The sequence below is a fragment of the Anopheles cruzii genome, chromosome 3 (assembly GCF_943734635.1).
Source record: "Anopheles cruzii chromosome 3, idAnoCruzAS_RS32_06, whole genome shotgun sequence".
Lineage (NCBI taxonomy): Eukaryota > Metazoa > Arthropoda > Insecta > Diptera > Culicidae > Anopheles > Anopheles cruzii.
This window is the reverse complement of record NC_069145.1, coordinates 42263137-42290437: the sequence shown is the minus strand read 5'-3', so window position 1 is coordinate 42290437 and position 27301 is coordinate 42263137. Positions and strand designations below refer to the sequence as shown.

Below are 27301 nucleotides of genomic sequence, written 5' to 3'. Positions count from 1 at the left end.
CAGATGCCCTGCGTCCCCAGATGCCCTTTAGTTTTATCCTTACCCTTCTATAAAACTCCTAACTTGGAACGCTTGGACTTTGAAGCTTGCCGCATAATCTAGTTGACAAACTATTACCAAACTAGACACAAACTATTAGAATTTAGTTAAATTTAAAAACACATAAAAAGAAAGAATACCAGACGATTTCAAAAGAATTCAATTCCAGATTTTCCATAATATTATTCAAATGTGTCAAGTTAACACATTTCTATGGTTTTTGTAAATTTTGCCCACGCTGAACCGTAACGTCTCACAGTGGCTGTTGCCCATCAAATAAAGTAGGTGTTAGATTTTGCGGTTTGTGGAAGAGTAATGTCTATAAAATAAACATTCGTCAGTAACATAGATCAAAAAAAGGGTGAAAAAAGAAGCAAAACTCATTCGCCACGCTCATCATATCCCCGAGTGCGGCATGCTCTCTGTCCGTTCCTTAGCACACTTTTAATTATCCTCTCGCACAGCTCGGCCACATTAATTTACATAATTCCGATGGTTTTTTTAATGCTTTCAACTTCGAAAGCAAAACTCAATTACACGCGGAGACCCCCAGGCATTACGGGTACCCGGGCGTCCCGGCGAAGGGTTCCTTTGCAAGATGCAAGAGGTGCATTAGATTGTGAGGTCCGCTGCTCGCGCGCGCTCCGCGATGCACACGTGCGATGTTGTCGGATGAGCGCGCTAACGTGAAGATGTCAGCATGTCGCACCCGGGCCCATTCACGCGGCAAGGCCGCCCGAGATTAATCTCTCGTCATCATCCCACATATCGGGCCCGGCCGCACGTATCCTGTAATTACGTGTGCCGCTCCGTGCCGAAGAAACCGATGCTGGCGAAGGGGGTCGTTTTCCCTGTCCACCGTCCTGCCCCGGTCCGGCGCAGCGTCCACGGATAATTAGAATGTGCATGGTGTAAATCATCGCTCTGGCATTTGCCATTACTCACCGACGCCCGACACGCCGGCCATAAATGTTTCTTCGAATGTTGTTTCGCACCGAACGAGCTAATGAAGCATTAGTGCAGGCGTCGCGCCGTCCCCGGCACACCCGAGGCGTCACCAGACCCCGACGGCTCGCCCTCGGTTTCTTTGCAAAAACCACAAAACCGACCCGAGCCGCCTATGACGGCCCCAACCAGCCATTTTCGGTGGACCACTGGCCGCCGGACCCCGGTGTGTCAGTAAATAGAGGTACGCTTGCTTGGGCCGCCTATTGGTTTCGGGCCGGCCAAACAGCTCCCGCCCCGTTTGTGGGAAGCTAATCAGTGGAATGCGTGTACTAATGAACTATGCACATTCGGTTCCAGCAACTGTGTCCCGGAACGCGGACCACGGGTTTCCCATGCGGCAAAGTGAGCGCATGATGATCTCCATTTTGTGCCAAATGACGGCCAATGAATGAAGCGGGATTTTTGCAAAAGGCGCAAAAAAATAAACCCACTGATACCGGGTGAGGTTTTCCATGCCTATCAGTTAATCAGTTTAATTGCTACGGACGCACAAGTGTTTCGCCCACGATTGCTTCGCTTTCAAACCCACACTCACGTGTGTGGGTTTTCGCTCGTTGTGCAATAATTTGAATATTGACGGGAGCGGCAATAAGGTAGCAAATAAGGAGCCTTTTCTTGACGGTGATGACCGCCGGCGATGGGGAAAGCTGAACTTGCTTCCGGAACTATCATCATGGCGGTCATTATTGATTGGCGCTAAATAATAAATACCCGAACCCGGTTCCGGTGTTCCGTGATCGATCGACCGGCAGAGCTTTGCGTAAACATTTAGCCCCGTACCATGGAGGGCATAACAAAAATGCTCACTGTCCTTGTGGCCATCTGTTCTGGCGCGTCGGAGCGGACGAGCAGGATTCTAGGGCACGATGAGCCACGGCGAGGATTCACGGCGGAAGCGTAGTTTTTCCCGATATTTATAGACCCACCATTTCGGGTCTTCCGTACCAATTTCAATTTCGGCTCCCATTTATGGCCCACATCAAAGTTAATGTTTATACGCGTTTCAGACATCCCCAGGGAAGCTATCCGTTGCGTAGATGTGCCTAATTGCAGCACGGTCCAGATAAATATTTAGCCATTTCATTTTCCCATTTCAGAGCTCGAAAGCCGTCGACAAGGATTGCATGTGGCCGCCAGTGGAGTCGCATGACGACGCACTGTGCATCGGGCACGATTTATGTTTGCCGTCAGAATAATGGCCAAAAAAGTAGACAAGTGAATCGATAGGTCACCGTTAGGGGGTTTGTTCTTGGGGCTCGTGGCGTGGGGCTTGTGATAAAAAGGGCCGTGCGGAAGCAAATCAGAGAAGAAAGTGAAGGGAAGCTGTGGGAAGGAAGTGCAAATATCGCAGCAGAGAGAAACCCGGTCAACCAACCTACTTGCGGCCAACAGAGCATCAGAGTGCAGCCGCATTGTGCCGGCCGCGGGCGGTGTTTACAAAGGGAGCAGTGTATGTTGGCTCCGTGTGTCAATATAGGCTTGGCCTTATGGTTCGCAAGATTTTCTAACGGTCTTGTGCCGCCCACCGAGCCGAGTCGAAGGACGCACCTTTACGTCGCCGCGGAACGAATGGAGCGCTAATCGGCAATCGGTTTCCTCCCAGCGATCGATGCCGCCATCGATGGCAACTATAGATTCAGGTAAGTTCGTCACCGTGTCTGATTTTCGAAGGGTTGGGCACGTTGATAGCCGTGTGTGTTGCGCTAAACCATTGATTTTGTGATGGAATAACTTAATTTTAGATCCTTAATGTGTTGGCCCACCGCGGCGCATTTATCGACATCAATGCGGGTTCATTTCAATTTTAGTTCGCGGTGTTCGTCGTAAGTTTAAAGTTCAAGGTATCATTAAGAAAGCGATAGGGGAAACAAAATCTGTTAGTCATCCGACAGGGTCTGATCCAATTTCGCAGTGTTTGAGGAAACCAATGGTAGCACTCTTAAACATTGACAGAAACTCATGGAGGTGTTAACTTTAAGCTACACTCTTCGCTTGCTGTGCACGACGTGCGCCGGCTTCCATAATCCTTATGCTATTAACCAAACAGCCTGGCGGAAGGTCTTAACGATGTATCAACGATGTAGAAGTCAACGCTGTATCGGTCGCGTAAGCCGAGCCGCCACTTTACCGGCGAGTTTGCGACTTTTGATCTCTTTTCTCCCCGGGAATGCAAAGTTCCTTCCCCCTTATGCGATGCTGGTGGCAGTTTTGTTTGTGCGAATAGCAGCTCGAAGAAGCAACATAGCATAGCTGGCTGTCGTCGGTATTCGGCTGCTCGGCAAGTACTTTGGTATTCAACCTTGCTGTGCTTGAAATATTTCGTGTTATTGAAGCGCATTACATCGGGGCTTGTGGTATGTTTCATAACAAAGCGTCGAGGTAAATGAAATGTGATCTCAAAAAGATTCCTTGCTTTACGAAGAAATTGTTTTACCAAAACTATTCCGTCAATTTACTTTTTCTACGCCAAGCGTTCGCAGTATTAATTGAGATCGTTTCGATGCGTAAAGTATTGAAAAGTAAGAAAATTCTCTGTGGCGAAAAATTAAGAGCAAATGACCACAGGTTTACGAATATACTATTGACCGGATTTGTTCCGTTCAATCATTGCCATGGCGGGTAGTTCCAACCACGCCGCATAACTTTTTGACCAGCATCATTTGCTGGCGCCGACAAGTGGGTTAACTAGAATGGTACATTGTGCAATCGAATAACAAACACTCGGTGATATCCACCATCGCTCAATGTCGACGATGTTGCAGAACTGCCTGGCCAGTCATCCGGGTGGCACTAGAACACGGAGCACTTATCAATACGTGGCACAGTGTAAGGTTTCCATTTTTTTCCAATCCCAACTCGTGCACAGAATTCACAATCAAGAAACTGTTACTGGCCTGGGGCTACTGGCCACACAGTGTAATAGTCGGGTAATAGTGATAAATTGCACCCGGCAGCTGCATGCGAAATGGCACTGGGCTGCTAACGCTCTCGCCAGTCCAGTTAATAGTACTTTCCCACCCAGGCGGACCAGGCAGGGAAAGTTCATTTGGCTGCGTTTTTATCCTGTTGTCGGGTGCACGTCCTGTGGACAGTTTTCACAAAAACCGAATTGTTAACTCAACGGCCTGTCGAGTTCGGGTGTATTAAAATGGCATCAACGCCGAGTGCAGCCAAAGGAGGAGCCAAAAAAAAGAAAATAATGTAAACTTCGTCCGCAGAAGTCGCGCGTCGCGGTACTTCTCGACAGTGGCACAATGTCCCAGCTCAGTGTTGGGTTATATGTAACGTTTGCTTAATTTTATGGTTCTTTAATTTACAGTGCTTGTTGAAATTTGATATTTTTTATTCAAAAGATGCCCACTCGCCTTTAGCGTGGGAAGCGTTAGAAAAACATTATTCGATCCAATTTTTGAGACTTTCTATTTCTGGACAAAATTCTTGGGGATTTCTGGGTTACAACTGAATCGTCAGTCAACTCTCGTTAGCTTCCGGATGTACCTTGTAGGTGCATTTTTCCTGGCTCCATTCTCAAATGGGTTCTCAACCCACCCAAGCAGTAACAATGTCCAACGTCCAACCTCGAAGATCGGATCTCTGTGCTACCGGTATTCCGCGCAGTATGCACTCCGTTGTTGATTCCGGGCTTCCGGACTTCTTGTTTGTGTGTCCACACACAGTTTCATTTCACCACTCGTGTTACATCTTCGACTTCCACGCCAGCCGGTTCGTTCAATTATCGGTTGTCCCTTCCATTCGCGCTCCATCACTCGGCAGCGGCCGGTACTCTCAATTACCGGTTGGATCGATCGCCGACCCGCGAAAACCCTCGACGGGCCCCGTAATGTGTGCGGATGGATCCGTAGTCGGATGAATCTGCGCCACTTGTTGACCAAGCAATCCCATTCGCTCCAATTGATCGTGGCCTGACTCTCCGACGTGCTGAAGGTCAATTGCTGCTCATGGACCGCGGTCCGCTCGCGTTGAGAGTCCTCGTCTGCAGCTTCTGATGTGGGTTTCTATTGCTGTCGGTCACACACTTTCAAATTGATACTATTGCATGCGAATACGGCCGTCCTTTCCCGGTTATGTTGATTAATATTTTCATTTGAGTTTCGGATAAAAATTGCCCAATCCAAAAAAGACGTGTGTGGAACGGTTGTTCAATGTGCCTTTGCCGACTGGAACTCCATGTGAGGTAGGCCATCCACCGAACGGCCACCAAACGGGAGGAATAATTGAACCTATCGGTGGCCCGTAAGCTGCCTTGTAAGCTTCCTAGAGCTGGATAAATCGATGCAACGGGACCCGGATCGATGAGTCCCAGAACAAGTTAGTGATGTGGCGGGTGAGCTGCGTGAAGTTTCTAACCCAGGCTTTTAACTCATCAACCAGGTCGGTTGAGCAACACCTTGCCCAGACATGCTAATGAATAGCCTGGAGCGTCTCCGGCGGCAAAGATAGATCGGCCTTCCGGGTGCCGGGCCGCTCGGCGGCCGTCCATATTTGGTGGAAGTGCTTTGTAACCTTCGCGCGTAATTGATGAACTCATTTGTCTCACTTAGATCCCCAGCATTAGCCCCATTCCGACAGGCTCCCGAAGGAGTGCCCACACGATGTTCCTCTCCAGAAGACGCCCGGTTGCCCGGCCAGGGTGGGTCATTAATCCGGCGCGTCTCGTGGGAGCTCCGCTATTAATTACCCGCTGGTTTGCGGCAAGAGTTCCAGCGGTTCCGGCAGTATTGGAAGTTGCCATTAGCATTGTCTCTGTTGGATAAAAATGCAATCATTTTTATCGAGCATAGACTTCGTCGCCCATACGGCTGGCTGGTGTCTGGCTCTCTCCTGGGACCGGTAGTTGAAAAGTTCAACAGTCTACGCTACGAGTAACTCGGTCTGCCAGGTCAAGGTCTTGCGATGAGCGTACTTTGACGACGCTGTGGGCCAGGTCCTCAGCAGAAGGGCTAGGCAATTTGCGTTAATGTCGAACAGTGTGGTGCACATACACGCCGTGACCAGTGAGCGATGTAATGATCAATGTCACGTTTTTTTTCAAAATGATCAACGATCATCTAGTGCACTAGTTAGTGCTAATGATCCTACCGAGAAAGTTAGTTTTCTCTCAGCGTCGACCTCTGGGAATTTCGCTTTTAAGCTCCAGTGCATATTTTCAAAACTTTATACAGCCACCAAGCAATTTGGAATGTGTACTGTACCGAAGCAAAACACTTCAACCAACCGATAGAGAGAGAGAGAGAGAGAGAGAGAGAGAGGGCCATTGGCCGTAGGCCTTCAGAGTACTCAAACGCAGTCTATCAGTAAAAGTAAAACCGCGCCAAACACGAAGAAGATGCTGCAACATTGCTGACCTCTTGGGTTTGCTCGGTACAAAGTGCATTCTTCAGCCAGCCGTGCGGCACGGTTGCAATCTTCGAGGGTTGTCCGAGAAGTGCCGGTTATAAAGTGTTCAGAAAAAGTATGAAATGAAAAAGTGAAAAGACAAACTTAGGTAGATGTATATTTTTTTGTTAGGTAACGCTCTTAGCGAAGAAGTAGTAAAACATCGCTATACGGCAGAAAGGAAGTCAGATCTTCGGTTAAAATTCAAATACACCGAAAACGTAACGGCAACGAGCTGCAGTGAATTGCATGGAAACAAGTTTTACCACGGGCTTCGTAGTTCGGGCAGTCGAGCTAGACGGATGCGTTCGATAGGCATCGCAACGGTGCTGAATGTCGCCGATTGACTTCGAACATCGCAGAAAATTGTACGCAGGACGTCTCCCTAAGCTTGAGCACGCTGCAGCCTCATGTGCAACCTTCCCAGGGAGGTCCAAAAAAACCAATCAGTTAATGTTTGAATTGCTGCTTTGTGTACGTTGTGCGCTAGATTTAGCTCCACCAGATTGCGCCTACTGCCTGCTGAAAGCTGATTCATTGACGCAAAAAATGGCAGACTTGGAAGAGACGAAGCTTGGCTAGTGTCGCTACAAAAACGGCTCGCAGCTTTGAACGTCACTGGAAAAACTCAGCCCCCGACAGCGGCTTTGGGGGGAATAAAAACCATGTTTTTTTCGAATATTGTGCGTTTTTTTTTTTCTGCCTTACGTGAGGCACTTCTGGGATAGCCCTCGCAGAATTGCACTTTGGTCCGTTCTCGCTCGGTGTGCCGCGCGTGCCTGCGACGTTCTATTACCGGCCGGTCGTAAATCTTCCCAAATGCATTGAAACCATTCATGGGGCCGTTCAAGTTCTGCAGATGCTCTGGCTCTGCGTGCTAGGGGTTCCCACTTCCCAGGCGTTCGGAGTAGACCTCGAGTTTACTGAGACGGCCCACTGCCAGCCTCCCCTCCCCGCTGGTGGCTTTATCAGGGGCGATATTGAAATTCCAGAATAACATGCCGTAAGCGGAACCGTTTTCGTTTCGCCTGCTGCCGATGGCCTTTTTTGACCTACGATTGCTGATAACCGCCGAACACAGTGTCCTGGGCACACAGCTCCGAGATAACCTCTCCGTGGGGTTCTCGCGTTGGCTCCAGTGGTCCGGGTTGTTCTAAATGCGCACATCTATAGCGGAGGCACCATCTTCAGCGCGACCGGGGTTTATTTTGTAAGAGGATTGGATGCTTGTCCCGTGTTTATGTTTTCCTCGCAGATGCTCGATTATCTGGTGCACTGTCTTCTCTTATAGAACACCGTTTCGCTAGTGTACGATTCGCGCGAGTAACTTGTCCCGAGTACAGAATCTGATGTTTATCTTCTTATGCCAATCATTTGTTGAGCTGCACGGTTATGCTGCACGGTCTCGAGCTCGACTTATGGTATTGCTTATAAAATGCTTCAAAACCCTCGATTCGAAAGTCACTTTGGGGTCGTGTTACCGTGCCATTCTGTGATGGACCTTCAGATAAACCGCAACTGCGATTAAACTTAGGATTAAAGTACGTCGGATTATCCGGGACCGTCTGAGGTCGTCAGTAAACCCTGCACAATCACCGTTCCAAGTGGTGCATGGCGCTTCCCCAAAAAGGAGCCAGTGATGATGCAATCGTTTTTTGTTTGTTTAATCAACTCCATTTTCACTTTAGTTGATTTGCCAATGAACAAAAAATGCCATTCTTGAATTACACTCGACCATGAGAATTGACACTAAGGAGTGTCAGTTGCTGCGAAGGTTAACTGAATTGAATGGTGAGTCACTGAATGGCGGGTTTCAATCTGTTGGGAACGGTGCTCCTTGAACTTTCAATACTAGTAAGATGAAGTCACAATGAAAGTAAAATCCTGTTGCTATCCAAACATGTTGGACGATGTTATATCGACACATCGATTAATTGAAGAAGATTTACAACAGCAACGGTCCATTCTTTAATGGGCATTTAATTTGTATATGTCAGTCAAAGGTGTCTTTTATGCGCGGAAATCAAGCCGTTCAAACGCTAAAGGAGGGGGTCCAAAATGGATCCATTCAGGATCTATATACTGACGGTAGCTATTAACATCATAATAGTCTTTAGGTAGCGTACAAAACAAACTTACCAAATGCGCCCTATGTAACGCATTTTGTAGCATTTCGAGACGAGCATTTGCCGGACGAACCTCTTGTCTAGCTCATTGTTTTAATTTCGTGTAGCTTAAACAATGCCCATCGTGTTGGAAGAAATGCATCACTTAAACACTGCCCTGGTCAAACATGTGTCCAGCTTGGGGAGACTGGCGGTACCCAGCATGGCGAACGACTTCCAGCCCAGTAGCGATGACCGTGGCCACGCACAGGAAATTGGGTCGAGGTCAGTACCATCCGCCGCCGTAATGGAGTACCATCCGTTCCGTAATCGTTTGCCAGCTGGGCCCAGCTCGCACGCAAGGAAAGTAACCGCATCCGGTCCGGCAGCTCCTCCCGGTCACAATGGTCAGTGCAATGGTGGTTGCCCTCTCGTTACCAAGCGTCCCGTCTGGCCGATGTCTACTCTCAGATCTGATGCTTCTTGGCCGATCTTTTGTCGGTGCTCGCACGGGATGAGCTGGTGAACATTTTGTTCCTTCTACTGCAACCCGTACCATCGCTGGAGTTTTTGGAAGTGACTGATCCGCAGACAGCGACTGAGGGTTGAGTAAACGTGGCAGTAAGTTTGATTGAACAAGTCAATATGGACAATCACTCGCATCGGCTAGGTATTAGCAGAATGACTTTTCGAAGGTCGATAAATGCACTTTCGCATCGGCAACGTGCAGCGACCCAAGGAGTGGGCCAATACTAACATAGTTTAGAGCGAAACGAGCTGAACTTCCTGTTGCTTGATGCTGCTGGCGCCAAGGGAGCCAAGTGGCGTGTGGCTCAATTTCCTACCTCGGTCGGTAGACGTTAGGTACGCCGAATCGACGTCAAACGTTGTTGATCTTGCTAACGAACTCACGTGTAAGCTGTCGAACAATTTTATCTTGTTTGAATCCCATTCTCGGGGGTTTGTTGGATTTAGCTGTGTACAAAGTTAAAATATTCTGTCCGACTAGATGCATCAAATCACACAGCCGTTTAGAGAAGAGTGACATGATGAACTCGTTTGGGATTCGAACGATGAAATAAAATGGAAAACAACTTAAACTATTTCAATACCTTTATGATTCATTCAAAATTCATGATTTGAATTAGCCATTGCACGCCATTATTTTTATGTTTGTGATCCTGCACCCAGCAACAATATTACCTTTCAATGATACGGTGTTTGATGAACTTTATGCTCTCCACGGACCATTTCATTCGCTCTGGTCGTCTGCCGTTCGTCAAAACGATTCGTATGGCATTGTTAATTCAATTTACAGCGAAACTCTCTGACAGCTGTTTAGTGTCAGTTAGCCCACAGCTTTGGGTGCTGTTTACTCTGTGTACCCTCTTGGTGAGTCACCCGCGACGTCGCCTGGACCATACCGCCAAGAATCAACGGGGCGAACGTGAGCGAATGTTTACGCGCGGCAGAGATAGATAGCGTCATGAGTATGCGCGCGGATCAAAACATAGCATCCTTCGTCGTCGTCGTTGTCACACCACCCGGTGGACGACGTGTCCGGGCGAGAGCTACATTTTTGCATTCTTCTACATCGCGACCGTTGTTTGCCTTATTTGATCATTCGCGTGTGTCCGCGATAGATCAATCTTGATCTTGTCCATCTCGGGACGACTTATGGGACGTGACCTGCGCGACGACCTGCATTGGTAACGAGCAAGCGAGCCAATGGAACGGTCAGATTGGCCAGATCCACCTGCCCGTATTGGCACTGGATTGGAACAACGGTGGAGGTCGTCTATTGACGTTTATTGTCAATAGTAAAAAAAGGCATCAACACAGCAAATCATAGCCAAAGAAAAAATAACAACAAAAATTCTATTCAATTCAAAATTCAAAACATGAAACGCTTCATCATTAAAAAAGCAACTTTTATTCAACCCTTGTATTTGGAAGGAAAGTCTCGTGTCTTTCACTCAATCATCCTGGGCGCTCCGCTCCGTTTCTAAAATTCTCCGAACTTCGAATCCTGGTGGTCGCGCTTCGACATCATTTGCAAATATCATGTGCAAATATCGACAGAACATATTTCCCTGACGTTACAACCATTTGTTTGAGGTACTAATGAGGTCTCGTTGTAGGCATGTTTTACAGTACAGGGTGAACCAAAAAAACTGCAACAAACTTCAGACTGCTGTCATTTCTAAACCTCTCGTCCGACAGCTGTCAGATTTATACCAGTGACAGTTCATTATATTGTTTATAAGCGTGCAAAAGCATTTTGGTGGCAATTTTACAGAAAAAAAGTTATTCGTGATGGAACTCAACCGTAACAGTATGATTTCATTATATTTGGCTGGAAAACCACAAGTGGCTATCTTTAGAGCCCTCCAGCATTTAAATGTTAATAAATCTTTTGTATCTCGTACCATCGCTCGTTACAGTGATACTGGTAGCGTAGCCTGACGTCAAGGAAGTGGACGAAAAAAACAGCAACATCACCAGAAATGGTTCGAAAAGTGAAGAAGCGACTTCATCGAAATTCGTGTCGCAGTGGCCGAAAAATGGCTCGTGCGCTGAACATATCGCAGTATGCCATTCGGCAAATATTGCAAAATGAGCTTGAACTAAAGCCATTGAAGTTCCAAAAAGTGCAAGATCTTACCGATGCACAAAAAAAAGTTACACTCGAAAGAGCCAAAGACTTGCTTCGCTTGGCCGCAAGTGGTGAACTGGCAAATTTGGTTTTCTCAGATGAGAAACCATTCGTTATCCAGCAGTTTGTAAACAAATAAAATGATCGTGTTTACTTGCCAGAGAGGTCATCTGAAAATTTACACCTTCGGTTGGCCACCAGAACTCAAGCGCCGGCCATGGTGGGGGTGTGGGCCGCCATAACAGTCCATGGTCGCTATCCGCTCGTATTATTCGACCGTGGCGTCAAAATAAATGCCGAATATTATCGCAAAATATTCTGAAGAGTGTATTGGAGCCTAGGACACGCAAACATTTCGGTCGCAGACCTTGGACATTCCAACAGGACTCAGCCCCATCGCACTCAGCACGCGCCACCCAAGAATGGTTAAAAAATGAGGTTCCTCGCTTCATTTCCGCCACACAATGGCCACCAAAATCTCCGGATGCCAATCCTTTGGACTATTGTGCCTGGGGTATTTTGGAAAGCAAGGTTGGAACTAAAAAATACCAAACTGTCGATCACCTCAAGCAAGCCCTTCGCCGAGAATGGGACAAAATACCGCAGAGCCACTTGCGGGCAGCGTGTGATGGTTTCATTGGCCGTTTGAAGGCCATAATTCGTGCCAAAGGTGGCCAATTCGAACAAACCTAATTTGTTCTAAAATTTTATGAAATTTCCGACATTTTTTGCTTTCATTCAATAAAATTGAATCAAAAATGAAAAAAATATGGCGTTTTACTTTGTTGCAGTTTTTTTGGTTCACCCTGTAGTATATCGACAAACGACGGGAATTGGAGCCGATTCACTGGGGCTCAGTTTGGTTGGGTCCACCCGTTACAATGGTGAATGTAGTACACGAGAGGCCGGTAAAAATGATTTCATTTAAAACCCATCGAAACAATTCCGTAGCCACGCCATCCCTATGCAAATACCACCGTGGCGCCGCTGCGGACGGATAAAATAAATTTACCTTCATTCCGGATTGAAATTGCATGTTTAATAAAAACGCAGAAATTGAATGGCCAACCAGCAGTTCCGTCCTGCTTGTGGTGTGCAAGCACACCAGCAATAGCATGATCGCACCCAGAACGCAATGCACCCAGAACTCGTTTGGTTGCCGACCCGAGCCACTTCGTGTCTTCTGCTGTTTTATTTGACTCAGCGGCGTTGAAATGAGTTTTCACGCCCTGCAGGTTTTCGTTTCCAATTTCCGTGGTGAGTAGCGATCCGTGGCACGGGGCTGTTGATTTTGGCCGGCGCTATGAAACGATGCGCAGACAGGCGTAGTTTTTAATGAGCGCGTTCGGCCGGGAGTTTCTTCGGAATGTACGTGAAACGCCGGGCCATTTATTAGAGCGGTCGATCGTGTTTTATCGTCCAAGAGTGTGGGCCTTGCACAAGCGTTTCAAACGTTCCGTGGTGTGATGTGTCAAATGTCGATACATTTCAAACTCCATCCCCGACACCCGGCAAGGTAAGGCTCTTCAAGATTAAGCTGTGGCCCCATTAGAGTGTCCAAAGGGCCAGTGCGTTTCCCAGGAGTCCACGAAACGATCCGCTGTTGACATGATCACCATCATTATCATCATCATCGTTGGTGCCATAAAACCGTACGACCATGGCCCAAATCTCCGGTGTTGCAGCTGAGTGTATCCTAAATCCCGTGTAAGTCACTCATCTCCACCGTCAGCGTTATCCTCGCTTTTTTTAGGCCAAAACGCAATAAATCATAAGCTCCCCCCTCCCTCCCTGCCGGAACGTCTGGAAAATATGGGCGGAAAATTGCGTCAAAAGATCCGGGCAAATTGTTTTCCTTTTCATCAGCTGAACCCGGGCACAAGATGGGGCGCGCGCGCGCGCGCCGGCGACGTTTATGATGAACCATTATTTTGATGCGGCACACTTCACTGCTCCACCGACAATGGTCCATTATCCGAGGCCCTCGGCGGCGGCGGCGGCGGCGGCGGCGGCAGGCGATTGGCATAAATTTTTAGCACCTCTTTTATGGCTCGAGCCATCAGGCGCACCATTCGCCGGTATGCTGGCCAAAGGGGAGCAGTTCACTATCCTTCCAAGAGCATCCCGGGAATTATCCCCGGGGAGTACGGGTCCATTAATTTTTGGTGACGCCAAAAATCAAACACGGAGCCTGGGAGTGTCTGTCGGGCTGTCAGATTAGTGGAAGAGTTTGACAGTCCAAAGGTACAACATCGCAGTAGCCGGCGGTGAGATGAAGCAGCGGCCCAAGAAGGGATGATCCCCGGCAACACGGCCACGGCCAAAAGGCCGTGCCGAGTGGACGCTAAAAATAGATTATCGATTTAACTTCCTGCAGGCGGCCGGGCAGGACGTAGGACGTCCGATGTCACCGGAAGATGCTGAGGGTTCCCTAAAGCACCTAGCCGGATTGGATACAGTTAGGTGAAATTGGATGCCTCCGAGTGCTCCGTGGAGTTATCGGGTGTCGCCAAGGTCGGCCCCTATAGATGAGCAGGTCCAGCCCGTAATCGAAACAAACATGGACCAGCGCGCCACTAATGAAGTTGAGGTTGAGCCGTAGGTGTAGCTGGGTGCAAATGGATTGAGCGGATGATAGTTTGTTGACTTTACTAATTTGTGGGATCTTTAGTTCTTCCAATGCTAGCGCATTCGTAATGTTCCAGTTTCGGAACTCTCTAGATTCCCTATTGCGCGATTGTTCGAAAAACCTTAATGACGTCAATAATAATATCGCAGGACAAACGGGAACCGCGGATGGACCGGGATTTTCTTCCGCTCTTCCTTGGTACGTGCGGCCGATAAGGAAGGATAATCGATAAACGACAATCAATGGCGCGCACGGAATATTATTCAGTGTGGCGGGGAAAACTTTTCCTTCCCACCACGCAGCCGGTAAAACAATCACACCCCAACAGAAGACGCCAGCAGCAGGCTGCGGGTTGTTCGCGAAAATTGGTGTGCGGCGACCGCCAAGTACCGGCGGAACCCAAGCCCCGAGCTTCGGCCGTGTTATGATGGAAATGCTGGGCCAAGAAAAGGACGCTCAGCTGTCCCGTGTTTACGATCCCGAAGTTCTTGTTTGTGTACCATTAAAACCAAAGGCCGGCAAAGGAAAAATAAACGCCGCAAACAAGGAACCTCTCCTCGGCCGGGGACCCGGAACAATATGGTTCATGTTTTAAAGTGAGCGGAGCACACATCACCGAAAGAGAGAGACCGCAACCGTTGGGAGGAAGTTCCAGGCGCGTCCAGGTTTTGTTGTCCCCGTTTTGTCCCTGCACAGGGTTTCCTGTGCGCTCTTTCGGGGGGAGAGATTTGGCCCGGAATCGATCCCCGTGCCCCGTGTTTGTTTTCCGGCGGCGAGCTGCTCGAGTATTTGCGCACCAAGATGGTGGCGAATTTTCCGCCCGGAGTCGGCAATAAATTTTATAAGCTGCTTTATTTATTTTTGGACAAGCCAACGGGAACGACGCGCGGGGACGCGCGGGGGTCATGCTTACCGCAATCGATATTAATAAGCCCTGTACGTGACGAGTGACGAAAATAGCCAGACAGTTGAAGTTGTGATTTTTATTTTCCGTCCACTTCCGTCCGCAAGAAGCTGTGTTTTGCCCCGTAAATCAGCGAAATTGGCATTCGGGGACCACACGCGTGGGGGGAGGGGCAGGTCGGGAACATCGGGTCCATGGAAGCCGATTTGAATAATGCGAAATTGGGAAGTAGTACGCTACCGCGGCGTTTACGGGAGCTCGGCAAGCTTTACGATTTGGTTATTGATTCCCCATTCCGGGGGAGCCATGCTAGCGTTGCCGTCGGGTACATAATGCTCGGTTATGATTATGTATAAATGCTGCGCTGTAAGGTAATGAGCTCGTAATTTGACATTAGCTCGTAAAAGGGGTGAGCCTTTTACGGTGCGCTTTATTTCTGATCGATTTCGGGCGAAATCGGGCCGGAAAACTTTGTTTATGCTGGTCCTGCTCAGCGGACGGGCAGCGGAGCGGGGTGGCATTGAAAGCGGAGTACCGTGCCTCGGTCGAAGCACTTGACTTGCTTAGTGCTGGTCATAACTCCGGTAACTTTGCCAAACGGGAATGCGGGCATCAAAGTGAAAAGGGTGCTCGATGATTTCCTGCAAGATCCTTTGTCGAATCCTTTGTCTTGTGGATCGGATTAACGGAACGGAAAATAGGAACAAGATGCCGGGCGATACTCCAGCACAGGCTCATCTCTAATCATCAGGGATCAAGCAAGGGCAAAGTTGCCCGAAGGGGGCCCCACTTCAAATGATTGGTCCGAAAAGATGTCAAACTTTATAGCGTTCACTGCCACTCGCATTAGATTGATGTCGCTCTCTTACGGACCGATCTGACATGCACGTTCGCTTTGTGGCCGCCCGACTGGAGCCCTGGGAGTGGCTGTTTGATGTGCCCATTCGCACTGAAAGCAGTTCGCGGGCCACAGTCCGGACCTGGAGAAGTGACATTTGATGCCAATTAGGCGATAGAGTGGTTCGCGCTCAGACGACCAGAGGGCTACCAGATGGCCAGTATTCGGAGTCGCTTGTTAGCGGCCAAGCTACGGTGCGATATTACACTCCGACTGGGATATTGACCATACCGCATTAAACCGTTAAGTATGTGAAACGAATCAAGCACTTCCACTGCTTGGTTTTGACCCTTTGACATTTAAACATATGGCTGTTTGTGTAGAAGAAAAGTTGCGTAGATAGAGCGCAATGGCGCAAAGACCAGAAGAAAACGGTTGGATGCAATCGGAAACAATGGCGCGTAATGGGCGTATTACGATCGATCGGCTACCCACATCACATCATCATACGAGTATTATACATTGTTCAAGCTCACGGCCAACACGCGCAACACGTAGCACCGGTACACCGTAAACGTTGATGTTCATAATCAATTTCTGTTAACCAGCTCCTAATAACGTGACAGTAATGTACCGACGAGTGCGAATCGATTTCCGAACTGCCGCTCCGTCTTTTGCACAGTCTGGCCTGCCTGTCCTCCCCGTTCGATGTTGCCACTCGTGCGCCATATGCATATGCCCTAGCCTTTTTGGGCGACGGCACACGTCGCCCGCGAAAGATCCTGCGACCTGAAAGCGAAGTAGTCTTGCCCTTGCGTTCGGTAACGCGAAACCATGCCGCGTAAGGATCGGAGGTTTTCCCGCCTTCTTTTTGATTTCGTTTTGGGAAAAGGTTGTCTTCGATTTATCTATCGCCCGGGTTCGGATTTTTCACGCTTTTCACGTGTAACATGGAGGGTGGTCCCGTTGGAATGTTCGATTCATCCTTACAATCGACATCGATGAATACGATTTCCTGGGGCACTCGTGACGAGTGAAGGTAAGTCATCTGATAGGATGATGCACTAGGATTTTCCGCATGGATTGGAGCGCATAACAAGTTCCGGGAAAGCGGCTTCCGTTGGATGGCTTCCATTTTTTATGGACTCGACGGGCCAAGTCAACCAAAATGCCTGTACTCTTGTCAAAGCTCACCTCATAGGGCACTCTGGTCTGGTGCGAGCTTATTGCTGTTTGGAACCAATTTTATGGAATGTTCGGTAGAAGTAGTCGCGCGTTGCGTGATCGATATCATGATTTGCGTTTTGCGTCCACACTATTTATTATAACAATTTCGATCGACGTATCGTAAAGGAACGACGCAATCAAACGGTGCATAAAGAGCACCGAACCTAGTTTAGCGAGTTAGGAGCATCCGGTGCGCTAGACGCGGGTGGCCGATGTCAGCCCATTAAAAACTTTCAAACGATCGCAAACTTTCCTCGCGACGCTCGCGACCGGGTGTTCCGGTTGATGCTTGGGACCGGGACCACCTGCCACCTACCGACCGTGGTCCGAACAGAAAACTTTTGCCGTGGAAACGTTTTGTGGCCCGCGTGTTGCCTAATTTAATAAACCGTTTGATGATGCGGCTCTGATGAGTTAGCCCCAGTCAGCCCCTAAGTGAAGCTAAGGCGGAAGAGTAAGAAGCTTGCTGCTTCAAAGGTTCTCACAACACGCCCGGACGAAGCAGTGTCATCAAGTGGTGGCCGGTGGCCGCGAGACTTGTGTAAGAGTATCCTTTTCTCGCGCGGTTCCGCATCGATGGCGAGCGTTTTAACGCCAATTTTCGCCGAATTTGCCGGTCGCAACTGCCGCGCGTCGAGCAGCTTCAAAGAGCGGGTTTCCGGCGGCGCCGAAAGAACACTTTCGGTGTTGCTCGTACACTGGAGTTTTTGTTTTTCTTTTTTTTGTCCAAATTTTCCCAGAAAATCTGACCCGCGTATTTGCTAGATTTTTCTCCTATCCCCGTTCTAATTGGATCTAATGAAGAGGGCTTCACAAAAAGAAAAGCCGAAATGTCGATAACGTGCGGCATCCTTATTCGCCCCCTTTTTTGGCGACAAATTTCACAGTTAACCTTTAAGCCTTCGAACGTCACGGCGTGCGGAGTCCGGGCTCGTCAAACGAGAAGCCGCCTTTTTAGGGAGCCACCATCTCGTTGGTCCTGTCGTTGCGGTTCGGGTGCTTTTTTATTAAATTAGTTTGCCAAACACTTTCGGAAACTTTCACCGTGCTTTGTGGTTCGGTGAATCCATTCTCGACGTAAAGGTCGCCAGGCAGCAAGCTCACGCCTCGTTCACGCGCAACCGATTTGCGTCATTTGCGTCGCTTTGGCGGGTTTGGTTGTTAAAGCAAAAACTGATATTTGGCACAAATATCACCGCCGAAACTTTTTACAAGTTACGAAAACACTAAATGACCAGCCATTTTTGTGGGCAAAGTTTGTGGACCGTTTCGATAGGGAATTCCCAACGAGACCAAGAACACGAATTCCGATCATCGATGTTGACAGACTCGCCACAGACAGACTAAAGTCGCTGACTTCTTCTCAGGTCACACAAAAATTCCCAAACATAATTCTGTTGGAAAAACTGCCAAAAAAAACGTTTCCACGAAAAAATGGCGGCAATACATAGTCCGTCAGTGGCTTTTATTGTTGGGTGCGTTGGGCGAAACGGTCCTCACCGCAGCACCACCGGGAAAGCCAAAGCGGCTGTCAGCAGTTGAAACGGTTGCATAATTAAATTTCCGGTGATCTTTGTGACCACTCCCCGGCCCCGGCCCCCTGCCGTCTGGCCTGAATCTGAGGTAAATCCCGGTTAGCACCGGCACCGGAACGAGATGTGCTGCGGGGTTAAGAAAGTAATCCGAGGGCATATTAGTTACTTTGTGGTTGTTTGCTGAGGTTTGGATGATGAGGGATAATTATATTCCATGTTTGGGCTCTTGTGTGGCTCGTTCTGTGGTTTTGCTGTGGGCCGTCGGCCCTCCCACATTCCGTGGAATCGACGAGCCGGAAAATTGGTTTCCCCCGGTTTTTCCGTACGAGTTGTGGACGGCTTTTGAAATGGTTTATGTTGGAAAATAGAGATAGCTTTATGAAATTCGTACAGGTACGGTGCTGGCCATAAGTGTAGGGTTACCAGAATGATGCGAGTGAGATATTGGGTCGGCGAGTCGGCGAGACTAAAGTTGGGACATAAACAGAATACTTCATGCATGATCCAGACATGTCCAGTTTGGTGCCTCTTAATCACTGCCGATGTGTGGAAACGGTATGAACTGATGCGAATCTAGCCGAAAATGTTCTCACTTCCTGGACAACTTCATAGAGATAGAGCTGCGTCTGACGTCGGATTAAGTTGTCCAGTACGCCTAGTACGGCTTGCATGAAACTGTGGAACGTGAGAGTCCGCAGCGGAAGGCCGCGGTTCCCAGACCGGACTGACTCACTCCGGAACCTAGTATTTCCGGAGAAGTGGGTCAACCGGTTCAAGGGCCCAGCTGACCTGTATCGTCCGGAAGGAAGGATACGTACGGGGGGAACTATATTTTATTCGAGTGTCCTACCGGTGCCTGTGTGTGTGTGTTGGCGTGCTGGTGTGCGCCGTCTGAGTGTAATTTAAGACTGTAGGGTCATAGTTTATGTTATGATAATGCAACACCACCACCACCAGGCCATGCCGCCACTTGGTAGAGGGCCAACTGGCGTTTGTTGACTTCTATTACCGACCAGTGTCCAGAGTTTCTCGGTCCACGGACAACCAACAACGTTTGATATGCGAACCAATTTTCGGTTTTGGCACACTTCCTTTCGCCATTATCCTTCTTCCACCGGCTCTGTTGTCCTTCCGGGCACTTCCGGGGACGGACCGACCGCTGGAGAAAGCTGTCAACGAGATACTTTGTACTGTCGGGGGCCACTGTCGGGCACGGAGAAATGGACGCTACTTTCTGTGGTGCGGACCCGGAGTGCTCTACATCAATCGGAGCGGTGTACAAAAAATAAAGCAAAATCCAGAAAGGATGTGGTGTGGTGGACACACACACATACAAGCACACACTCGTGCTTCCAACTCCGTGCCGTGTGCTGGATGTTGTGTGAGGTTTTGCATTTCGTTGAACTGTAATTTCTTCGTCACATTCTGTACTTTGCTTCTTCGAAAGGGATGCCGGCCGGCACCGACCGGCACCGTCTGGAATTTCATGTTTGAGGTACACACCGAGAAGGGCACGAACGCGCGAAAGCACACGGATGGATTTACCGTCTGGGTACGATTTGAGATTGGATAAGGGCAAATGCAAATAGGTTCCATTCCGAGAATGGCGAGCGAGCTGTACTTTTAAACAGTCGTTTTCGCCCGAAAAAGGTTCAGTGGTCAACCGAGGATGGCCAGCAGAAATAGAGCCGTCCTACCTCGAGTGGAAATAAATAAGGAATATCGACCATAAACGTTGGGGCGTTAGGGTATGTGGATCATCGATATGCTAAGGCCCTCGAGTAAGCGATACCTTCACCTGCGGTGCGGTTGTCGGTACACGCATAAGGCACCGCGTAGATCCTCATCGCCGCTTGGAATGCACCTTCGAAGGAGCTGTCCAAACGATGGTGGCCTCACGGCTGGAACTATGCTGGGAATTTCCTTCGCCCCCTTCGCTTTTATGCACATTTGGCGACCAGCGTTGGCGACCGGAGTTGGCCTCTGTACGCGGGCAAAGAAGTTGAACAACGATTGGGCGACGTTTCTGTGTCCGGACAAGATGTGTGCTGCCGATAGCCGAGCGGGCGAAGGGGTATACCGTTTTTTTTATGATGCTTCGTGTAAAACATAATTCCTTGCGATAAGATTGCGACCGGCCCCGGCGGTCGCCCCGGGACCGGCGGCCCACCGCTTCCCATGCAAATGGCGAAGAACTTGTTTTGAAAGGGCTTCAGCCCCGGGGCGAGATGCGGCCTTGGCTCGGCGGCACTCCGGAGGCAAAGGCTACGTGTTGCTTCGTGGAAACGGAAAACCTCGGCCATCATCATCATGCTGCGCCCTATTCCACCGAAAGACCCGGGCGATGTGTGCGCGTCTTTTCCATTTTGTCACCGCGTTGATAGGCATCAGTCTGCTTATTTTCACGAAAAAGGGATGCTCGGTGTCTGCTTTCCACTGGAGGATGGAATCGAGCGGTGCCAGACGATGGGCAACGAAATGAACGAGGTTTCGTGAAGATTGTTTCAACTTTTGCTTGTGTATCGGGCTCCTTTCGGAGAAACAGAATGTTCCCAACAGCACGTGTAAAGAAAGCATTCTGAAGGACGAGCAACCATTTTCTTTCAGAGTTTTCTATTGACACAGTTGGCAATAGACCAGGTCTTAACCTTCACACCACTTGAACGTCGTCTGTTTGGCGTAGTTTGAGGGTTACAATATCTTTAAAAATGCTTATTGTATCGTCACGTATCGCGACAGTATCCTGTACCGTGCCAGTTATAAAGGGTGACCAAATTTTTCAATGTAGCCAACGGACTTAAACAGAAAAGGCCTAAACATTCATGTCAGAATATGTGCAATTTAAATGAATTATCGAAAGTACTTATTATAAGTTTTCTCCAAAGATTATAAGTATGGTAAAAATCCTTGGAAGCAACGACATAATAACGATTTCCACCACCGCCGCGAAGTATGCTACCCACCAACTCCCACCAAAAGATCTCTTCTAATATACTGATTCTGCTTGAAATTCCAATTCCTAACATTGAGATCATCTCTTTCAAGGGTGATATAATCATTTCAATGCCATTTCAACTTTTCAATGCTGGCTGTGTAACAAGATTTTACTTCGAGCTTAAAACACGGTTCAGTTTCAGTAATCATTGCTTCATCGCAGCCCCATCTCTTGAACTGGAACATCCTTTTGAGGTCTGAAACTGACCACTAATCGTTGAGTATCAAACTCGGAGAGTACTGTGCGGAAGAACTTCGATGTTTATTCAATACCATTCGGTCATAGTTTTGATAGGACAGTAAATGTATCTGAAAGTAACAAAGGGAGTGTCACTGGTTTTGCTGTAGTTAATAAAAACAAAGATTCAAATATTTTGACAGGCGGCGTTCGAGACTCGCCTCTTTCTCAACATTATTTTTAGTTTAAAGTCAATCAGAGATATTCTGAAAGTACAAATCATCTCAAGTTAACCCATACGCTAAGCACGGGGACTATTCCATCAGTATTTTCATTAATATAGTATACTTTTCATACAACGGAATAATAATCGTTCCTTAACAATAAGATCATTTTTTAGGGTGTCAATATCAGTGCGAATGTCACGTATGTTTTTGAATGTTCGCTTTTAGTTCAAATTTACAGATAGTAACACTTAATTTAGCCGTTTAGCCTTTGGTGCCCGTCGCTTATGCCACAACAAAAGACCAACGTGCGATTGGCAATTATGAAAGGATTAACTGTTCAGCTCCAATTATTAGAATTTCTTTAGAAAAATGAAAAACAATGGCAACAAACTGCACATTTATTCACCTTTTACCGGAAAATTGTCTCCTTTATTTGCGCCGCAAGTTTGGCTGAGGAAATATTCTTCTAAGAAATGGCGTTTCGGGAGGTCTCCGGCTCGAGCATGGTCAACGGAACCCGTCGGTGAGGTGGCTGTTTCATCTGTGAGCTTCCGGCTCCGGATCCGGTGGGCAGCGTTTGGGTACAGTTGCGATGCGATCTTCGTCACCTTCGGCCCCAAAAATTATTCCGTACCAAGGAACCAAGGGAGCGAGATTTGAATGGGTTGCAGTTGACGGTGTGTAATCGGTACGTAGCCGGATATCGCACTAGGAGACCGTCGAGGAAATTGAACCGCCGAGGTAAAACACATTACGGAAGCACTTAAAGCGTGGCGGTCTTCCAGGTTACAGGAAAAATGGACTCCCAGGCGGAGGATGAAAAACAATTACGCTCCGTTCTTGTCTGTCTCGCCATCTTCGACCTTCGTTTGATGGTTGCGAAGCGACCTTTGGGTTGTGTTCGGTTGTTTTTCACAGTTGAGATGAAACTTTATGCTCTGTTGGCATCCAGTCCAGCTTTGTGTTGTGCTCATCTGCTAAGATTCGCATTCGCCTCCGTGGTGGGTAAACAATAATCATCAACAACGGATGCCGGTTGGCAGTCATCGTTTCCGGCGAACGATGAAAACCAGTCCCGGCACGTTAATCACGGTCGTCTATTTAAGAGCACCATAATATGATTATTCAACAAAACCTACAGCATCCGCCATTGAATCCGCTATTAGCTACCGCCATTACTGACTTGGACGACACTCAACATTTCCAAAGTTATGCGCTTCCTTTTATTTCCTCGCGAAGTTCCATATTCTTTCGTTTTCTGGCAGTTTCTTTTGCCAATAGGTTCCCCATCGCAGTGTCAGTGTCAATCAGTGTGCAAAGTACGTGGCAATAGAAGAAGTAGGCAAACTAAGGTGCCTCGCGCTATCTGGAGTGTTTCCGTTCGAAGATGTACGCGGTCCGCTTTTGGCAATCATGTTTTGATTGCTTTCAACAGATGGTGTGTGGGGAAACTTTACGATTCGAGAATGGGTTTTTATTGCGCTCGGCTCGGCGGTCGTGTTGTCTTTTCCGGGACGGCCTGTTCCGTGCCAACGCGTGGTGACAGCTGACCAAACGGTACACGGCCTTTCGAGGGTCCTAAGTGGGAGTTCGACAAGGGTACACCACAGCCACATGTTGTTTGGGGTCGGTGTTTACTTTTTGGGATTTCTTTGCGTTGACTTGACAGGCACTGCTGTAAATCGCAGCTTACAAGTTTGTGTTTGAGCTTAGGGGACCGGAGAACAAACAATCGAGTAAACTGAATGAGGAGTCTGTCCCGAAATAGTGTGCCCAGTGTGTTCGTCAGCAGACTGCCAATTCGCTAAATTAGCATTAATCAGTTACAATACCTTTTTAAACGATTCAAAAAAAAAATCACCATAATACTTTGCAGAAGGTTTTTGTAAATGATAAATTGTTGAACTATCGTTAAACAGCAACGACATGGACGTTGGAGCAGAAGCCCGCATTGAGCAGAAAATCTTTAGTTTATTCGATTGATCACTTTCGGCTGTCAACTGGCAATGGTAGATCAAATGGTTTGACTGCATAAAATAATTCCTTCTAACAAGCTTTCGGGTGCTTTCGTTCGTTGCCGATGGTTCGTGCACAAATCCAATCAAATATTCTTTCGCGCCATCCGGGCACGTACAGCGCATCCATTCGAGGAGCAAATGTTCACCCGGTGGCGAGATTTGTAGCACCATCGAAGGGCTGTTAAAAATAGCGGCACCGGGAAGACGAATAACGATGAGTGGCTTCCGACCAGGGATCAATGTAGGCTTCCCAGCAGAATCCTCGCCACTCACCGTTCGATCAGTGGAGGTCAAATATTTTTCGAGCCCGAGCAGAGACTGCTGAGGCTGGGGTGTTAAAGCGAAAAACGAACACATTAATCCTTCCAATGAATGAACGGTGAAGGAGCCCTTTTTTCGGAGTCCCACTCGTACCCGAGATACTTCGGCTAGTATTACGAAAAAAGGTGCTTAATATAATTTACCCTGTTTTGGGCTGCACAACTACACTCCAACAACAGATTACTCAGTGCTCATCGCAAACTGTGGGATCATGTTTTACAATTCCGAAACGGATGGCCTTTCAGTATACCAATTTAGAGTAAATGAATTTCGGGCGCTTGGTACATAATCACGCAACATTTTTTTACCATTTCTAGAAATCTAATCTGTATATTTCACTGTTTGTTCCAGGTAATTGACGAGCTCTCGCTCGGTGGACTTGCGCCACCAGGTTTTACTAACGGTTTGTTGGAGCTGCATTAATTTGATACTCAAAGTAAGTTCCTGGTAATTTATGTCCGTCCTGGTTGCAACTTCGTTCGATTCACCTCTACCCCAATGAATTGTTTTTATGGAATTTATTACATATTTTTGATTCCCTTGTCGGCTTATCAAAGAATACAGTTTTGCGTAGCGTTAGTTTGCGAATCATTTTTTATTTAAATTCGTTTAAATTCAAATTCACTGCAATGCTGAATCTGTCCCACAATATTGTCCGGTTTGCTATCCAAAAGTGCTCCAAATTATTATACTCAAAAGTGCGATTAAAAAAGCAAGCAAAAATTAAAAGCAATGAACCGTACTACTAAAATTAATAAAGGTGTTTGATATTCTTTCTCACCAATAACTTGCACCATTGTGGATCATCCGTCTCTCTTTTATCTCACCCCGATTTATCTGACATTGTGTCAACTTGCGTGCAAACTTTAAGTTGTTTCTTAATACGGCTCAGCCCGTTCTAATAATAATAGTAAATAAAAAATATTAACATATCTCAGGCATATCTAGTTCATTGTTTGCCATAGCTTTGAGTGCTCTGAGGCCAATTCTTGGGGTTACAAAGCCAGAGTAGCGACAGAGCATCAGTTAGAGAAGTATAGACTTGCGGCAACACCAGGGAAGTAGTCGTAGTGTATACGACATATTCAGAACTCAATAAAAGAACGGACAAAAAAAAAATGCGGGCGGATTTGAACCGTGTCGTATCGTTGCAAATCGTTGTCGTTGTCGTTGTCGTTGCGTGAACTCAATTATACTCAAATGGCCAAATATTAGGTTGGCTAAAAAGAAATCGACGTTTTTTGAGTGATGTTCAGAACTTTATTTAACAGGTTTCCAATGGTCCGATTTGCGTCAAATATGCACCATTTTGTTGGAAATTTAGTTGTCTTTTCAAAGGTAGGCTTAAAATGTCTCTCTTGTAAAAGGATTAATCGTTATTGGCGAAAAACTCGAGAAATCCATTTTCATAATCCTTTTTTGATCTCAGTTTTTCATCACTCAGGAAATTTTGTAATGCGCGAAAAAGGTGTCAATCGCTTAGTGCAAGGACCGGACTATACGGTGGATGCATTAAAACTTTCCATCCAAGCTCCTGAACTTTCTGGCGAGTCACTGAAGACGTTTGTAACATTTCGTTGTCCTGATCGAACACAAAACCTCTTCCGTTGGCCGATTCTGGTAATTTCTGGTCAATTGCTAGCTTCGAACGGTGCAGTAATTGATAGTAGAGATCTGAATTTAGTGTTTGGCTACACGGAAGCAACTCATAATAAACGATTCCCTTCAAGTCCCACCATATACCCCGTAGAACCTTCCTAGCCGTTATTCCTAGTTTGGCCACCGGTTAATCTGCTTTACCACCCTTAGACCACGATTATTTTTACACAGTATTGTCGTATGTATGCCATACCTCATCCCCAGTATCAATCATTTAAAGAAATGGGTCGATTTTGATCCGTTTGGCCAAAACTTCGCAGATGGCAAGTCGAGCCATCATGTTTTTTGGTGTAAATAGGGTGGGGCCCAAACATCGAGCTTCTTTGTGAATCCAGCTTTGCGCCAATGACTTTAAGCTGTTCGATGATTGATCTTTAGCTCCTGGCCAATGCTCTGATTACTAACAGGCCGAACAACTTTGGTTATTTCTGTGATTTTATCGACATTTTCGATGACGTATCTGCCTAGGCTTTAACAAAAAAAATAACTGATACGGGTCAACGAAACCAAAATTTTTTGCAACTAGCTGTTAGAGTATCGGGACCATAAACACCATGCAAAATTTCAGCGACCTAGCTTGAATTTTCGCCATTTTCCAAGAAAAACTGTAAAATGTACCGAATTTTCTCTAAGTTGACCTCCATTGTTAACACCCTGTAACTCACAAACGAATGGAACAAACAAAAACAATGAAAGCATGTTTTGAAGTGTAAAAAATCAGCTTTAAAACGAGCCTAAACTTGAAACTGTACGATCGATACTTCACGAGATATCGATCATTAAAGGCATGTATCGTGAAAAACGTCGATTTCTTTTTAGCCAACCTGATATAAAGTTTCGTACTTGTTGTCCAATCGAAAGATCAACTCGGTCCGAGGAAACACGCGAACCAGACATTTCAACTCGTTTAATGCAAAATTGTTCTAACATTTGCCCAGTTGTGCAGTCACACCCGTCGTTAAACATCACACGCGCTCCGTATGCGCAGCATTACGCGAATCTGAAGGGCCCGCAAGGGGTTCTTGGCAGTGCCAGTGAAAAACGAGACAAACTGAGCAAATGTTTCCATTTGCCCCGCATATTTTTTCTTCTTTCGCCCACCCCGCCGCCGATCAAAGGGATGCAAAGTGACGGCGCAAAATAATAACCATAAGGATGGTAACGGCAAAAAGCGCAATTCTGAACGTAGCGCGCGTAGGCTGAAGTGCTGGCCGGTGGCAGTTGGCCAACGGGGGCAGTGCTTCAGATGTTGTTGAGGATGGTACGCTCTTCGCTGGCGAGCGGGCGATAGTGACGTATTTGATGGTGGCAGCCCAGCCCGGTAATGCGAGGATAGCTCTACGGAAGACACGGTGCTGCGTCTGGAGTACACTTGCACAACTGCGCGCCTAGTGCGCCTCAAGTACGAGTAATGAACGAGCGCGTTGGGAAGTGGCAGAAGCCTTGGACCTTGGAACGTAGTTCGGATGACGTTTCGAGCTCGGTGATAGTGTGCTTTGGAAAATCCTTTCATTACCAAGTGCTCCATGAAAGGAAAACAAATGCGAAGTGGCACCTCCAAATGGA

The 27301-nt window shown here is 47.5% G+C and overlaps 1 protein-coding gene across 1 annotated transcript in view; it reads left to right on the top strand.

Annotated features, from left to right (window-relative positions):
- The first annotated feature begins 2358 nt into the window (after positions 1 to 2358).
- The window catches only part of LOC128274503 (calcium/calmodulin-dependent protein kinase kinase 1), an 83343-nt gene continuing 58400 nt past the window's right edge, over positions 2359 to 27301 (top strand). Inside the window, exon 1 of the mRNA XM_053012726.1 lies at positions 2359 to 2687. Within this exon, the coding sequence (XP_052868686.1) occupies positions 2657 to 2687 (31 nt within the window). The 5' untranslated portion in view covers positions 2359 to 2656. The remainder of the gene's footprint in view (positions 2688 to 27301) is intronic.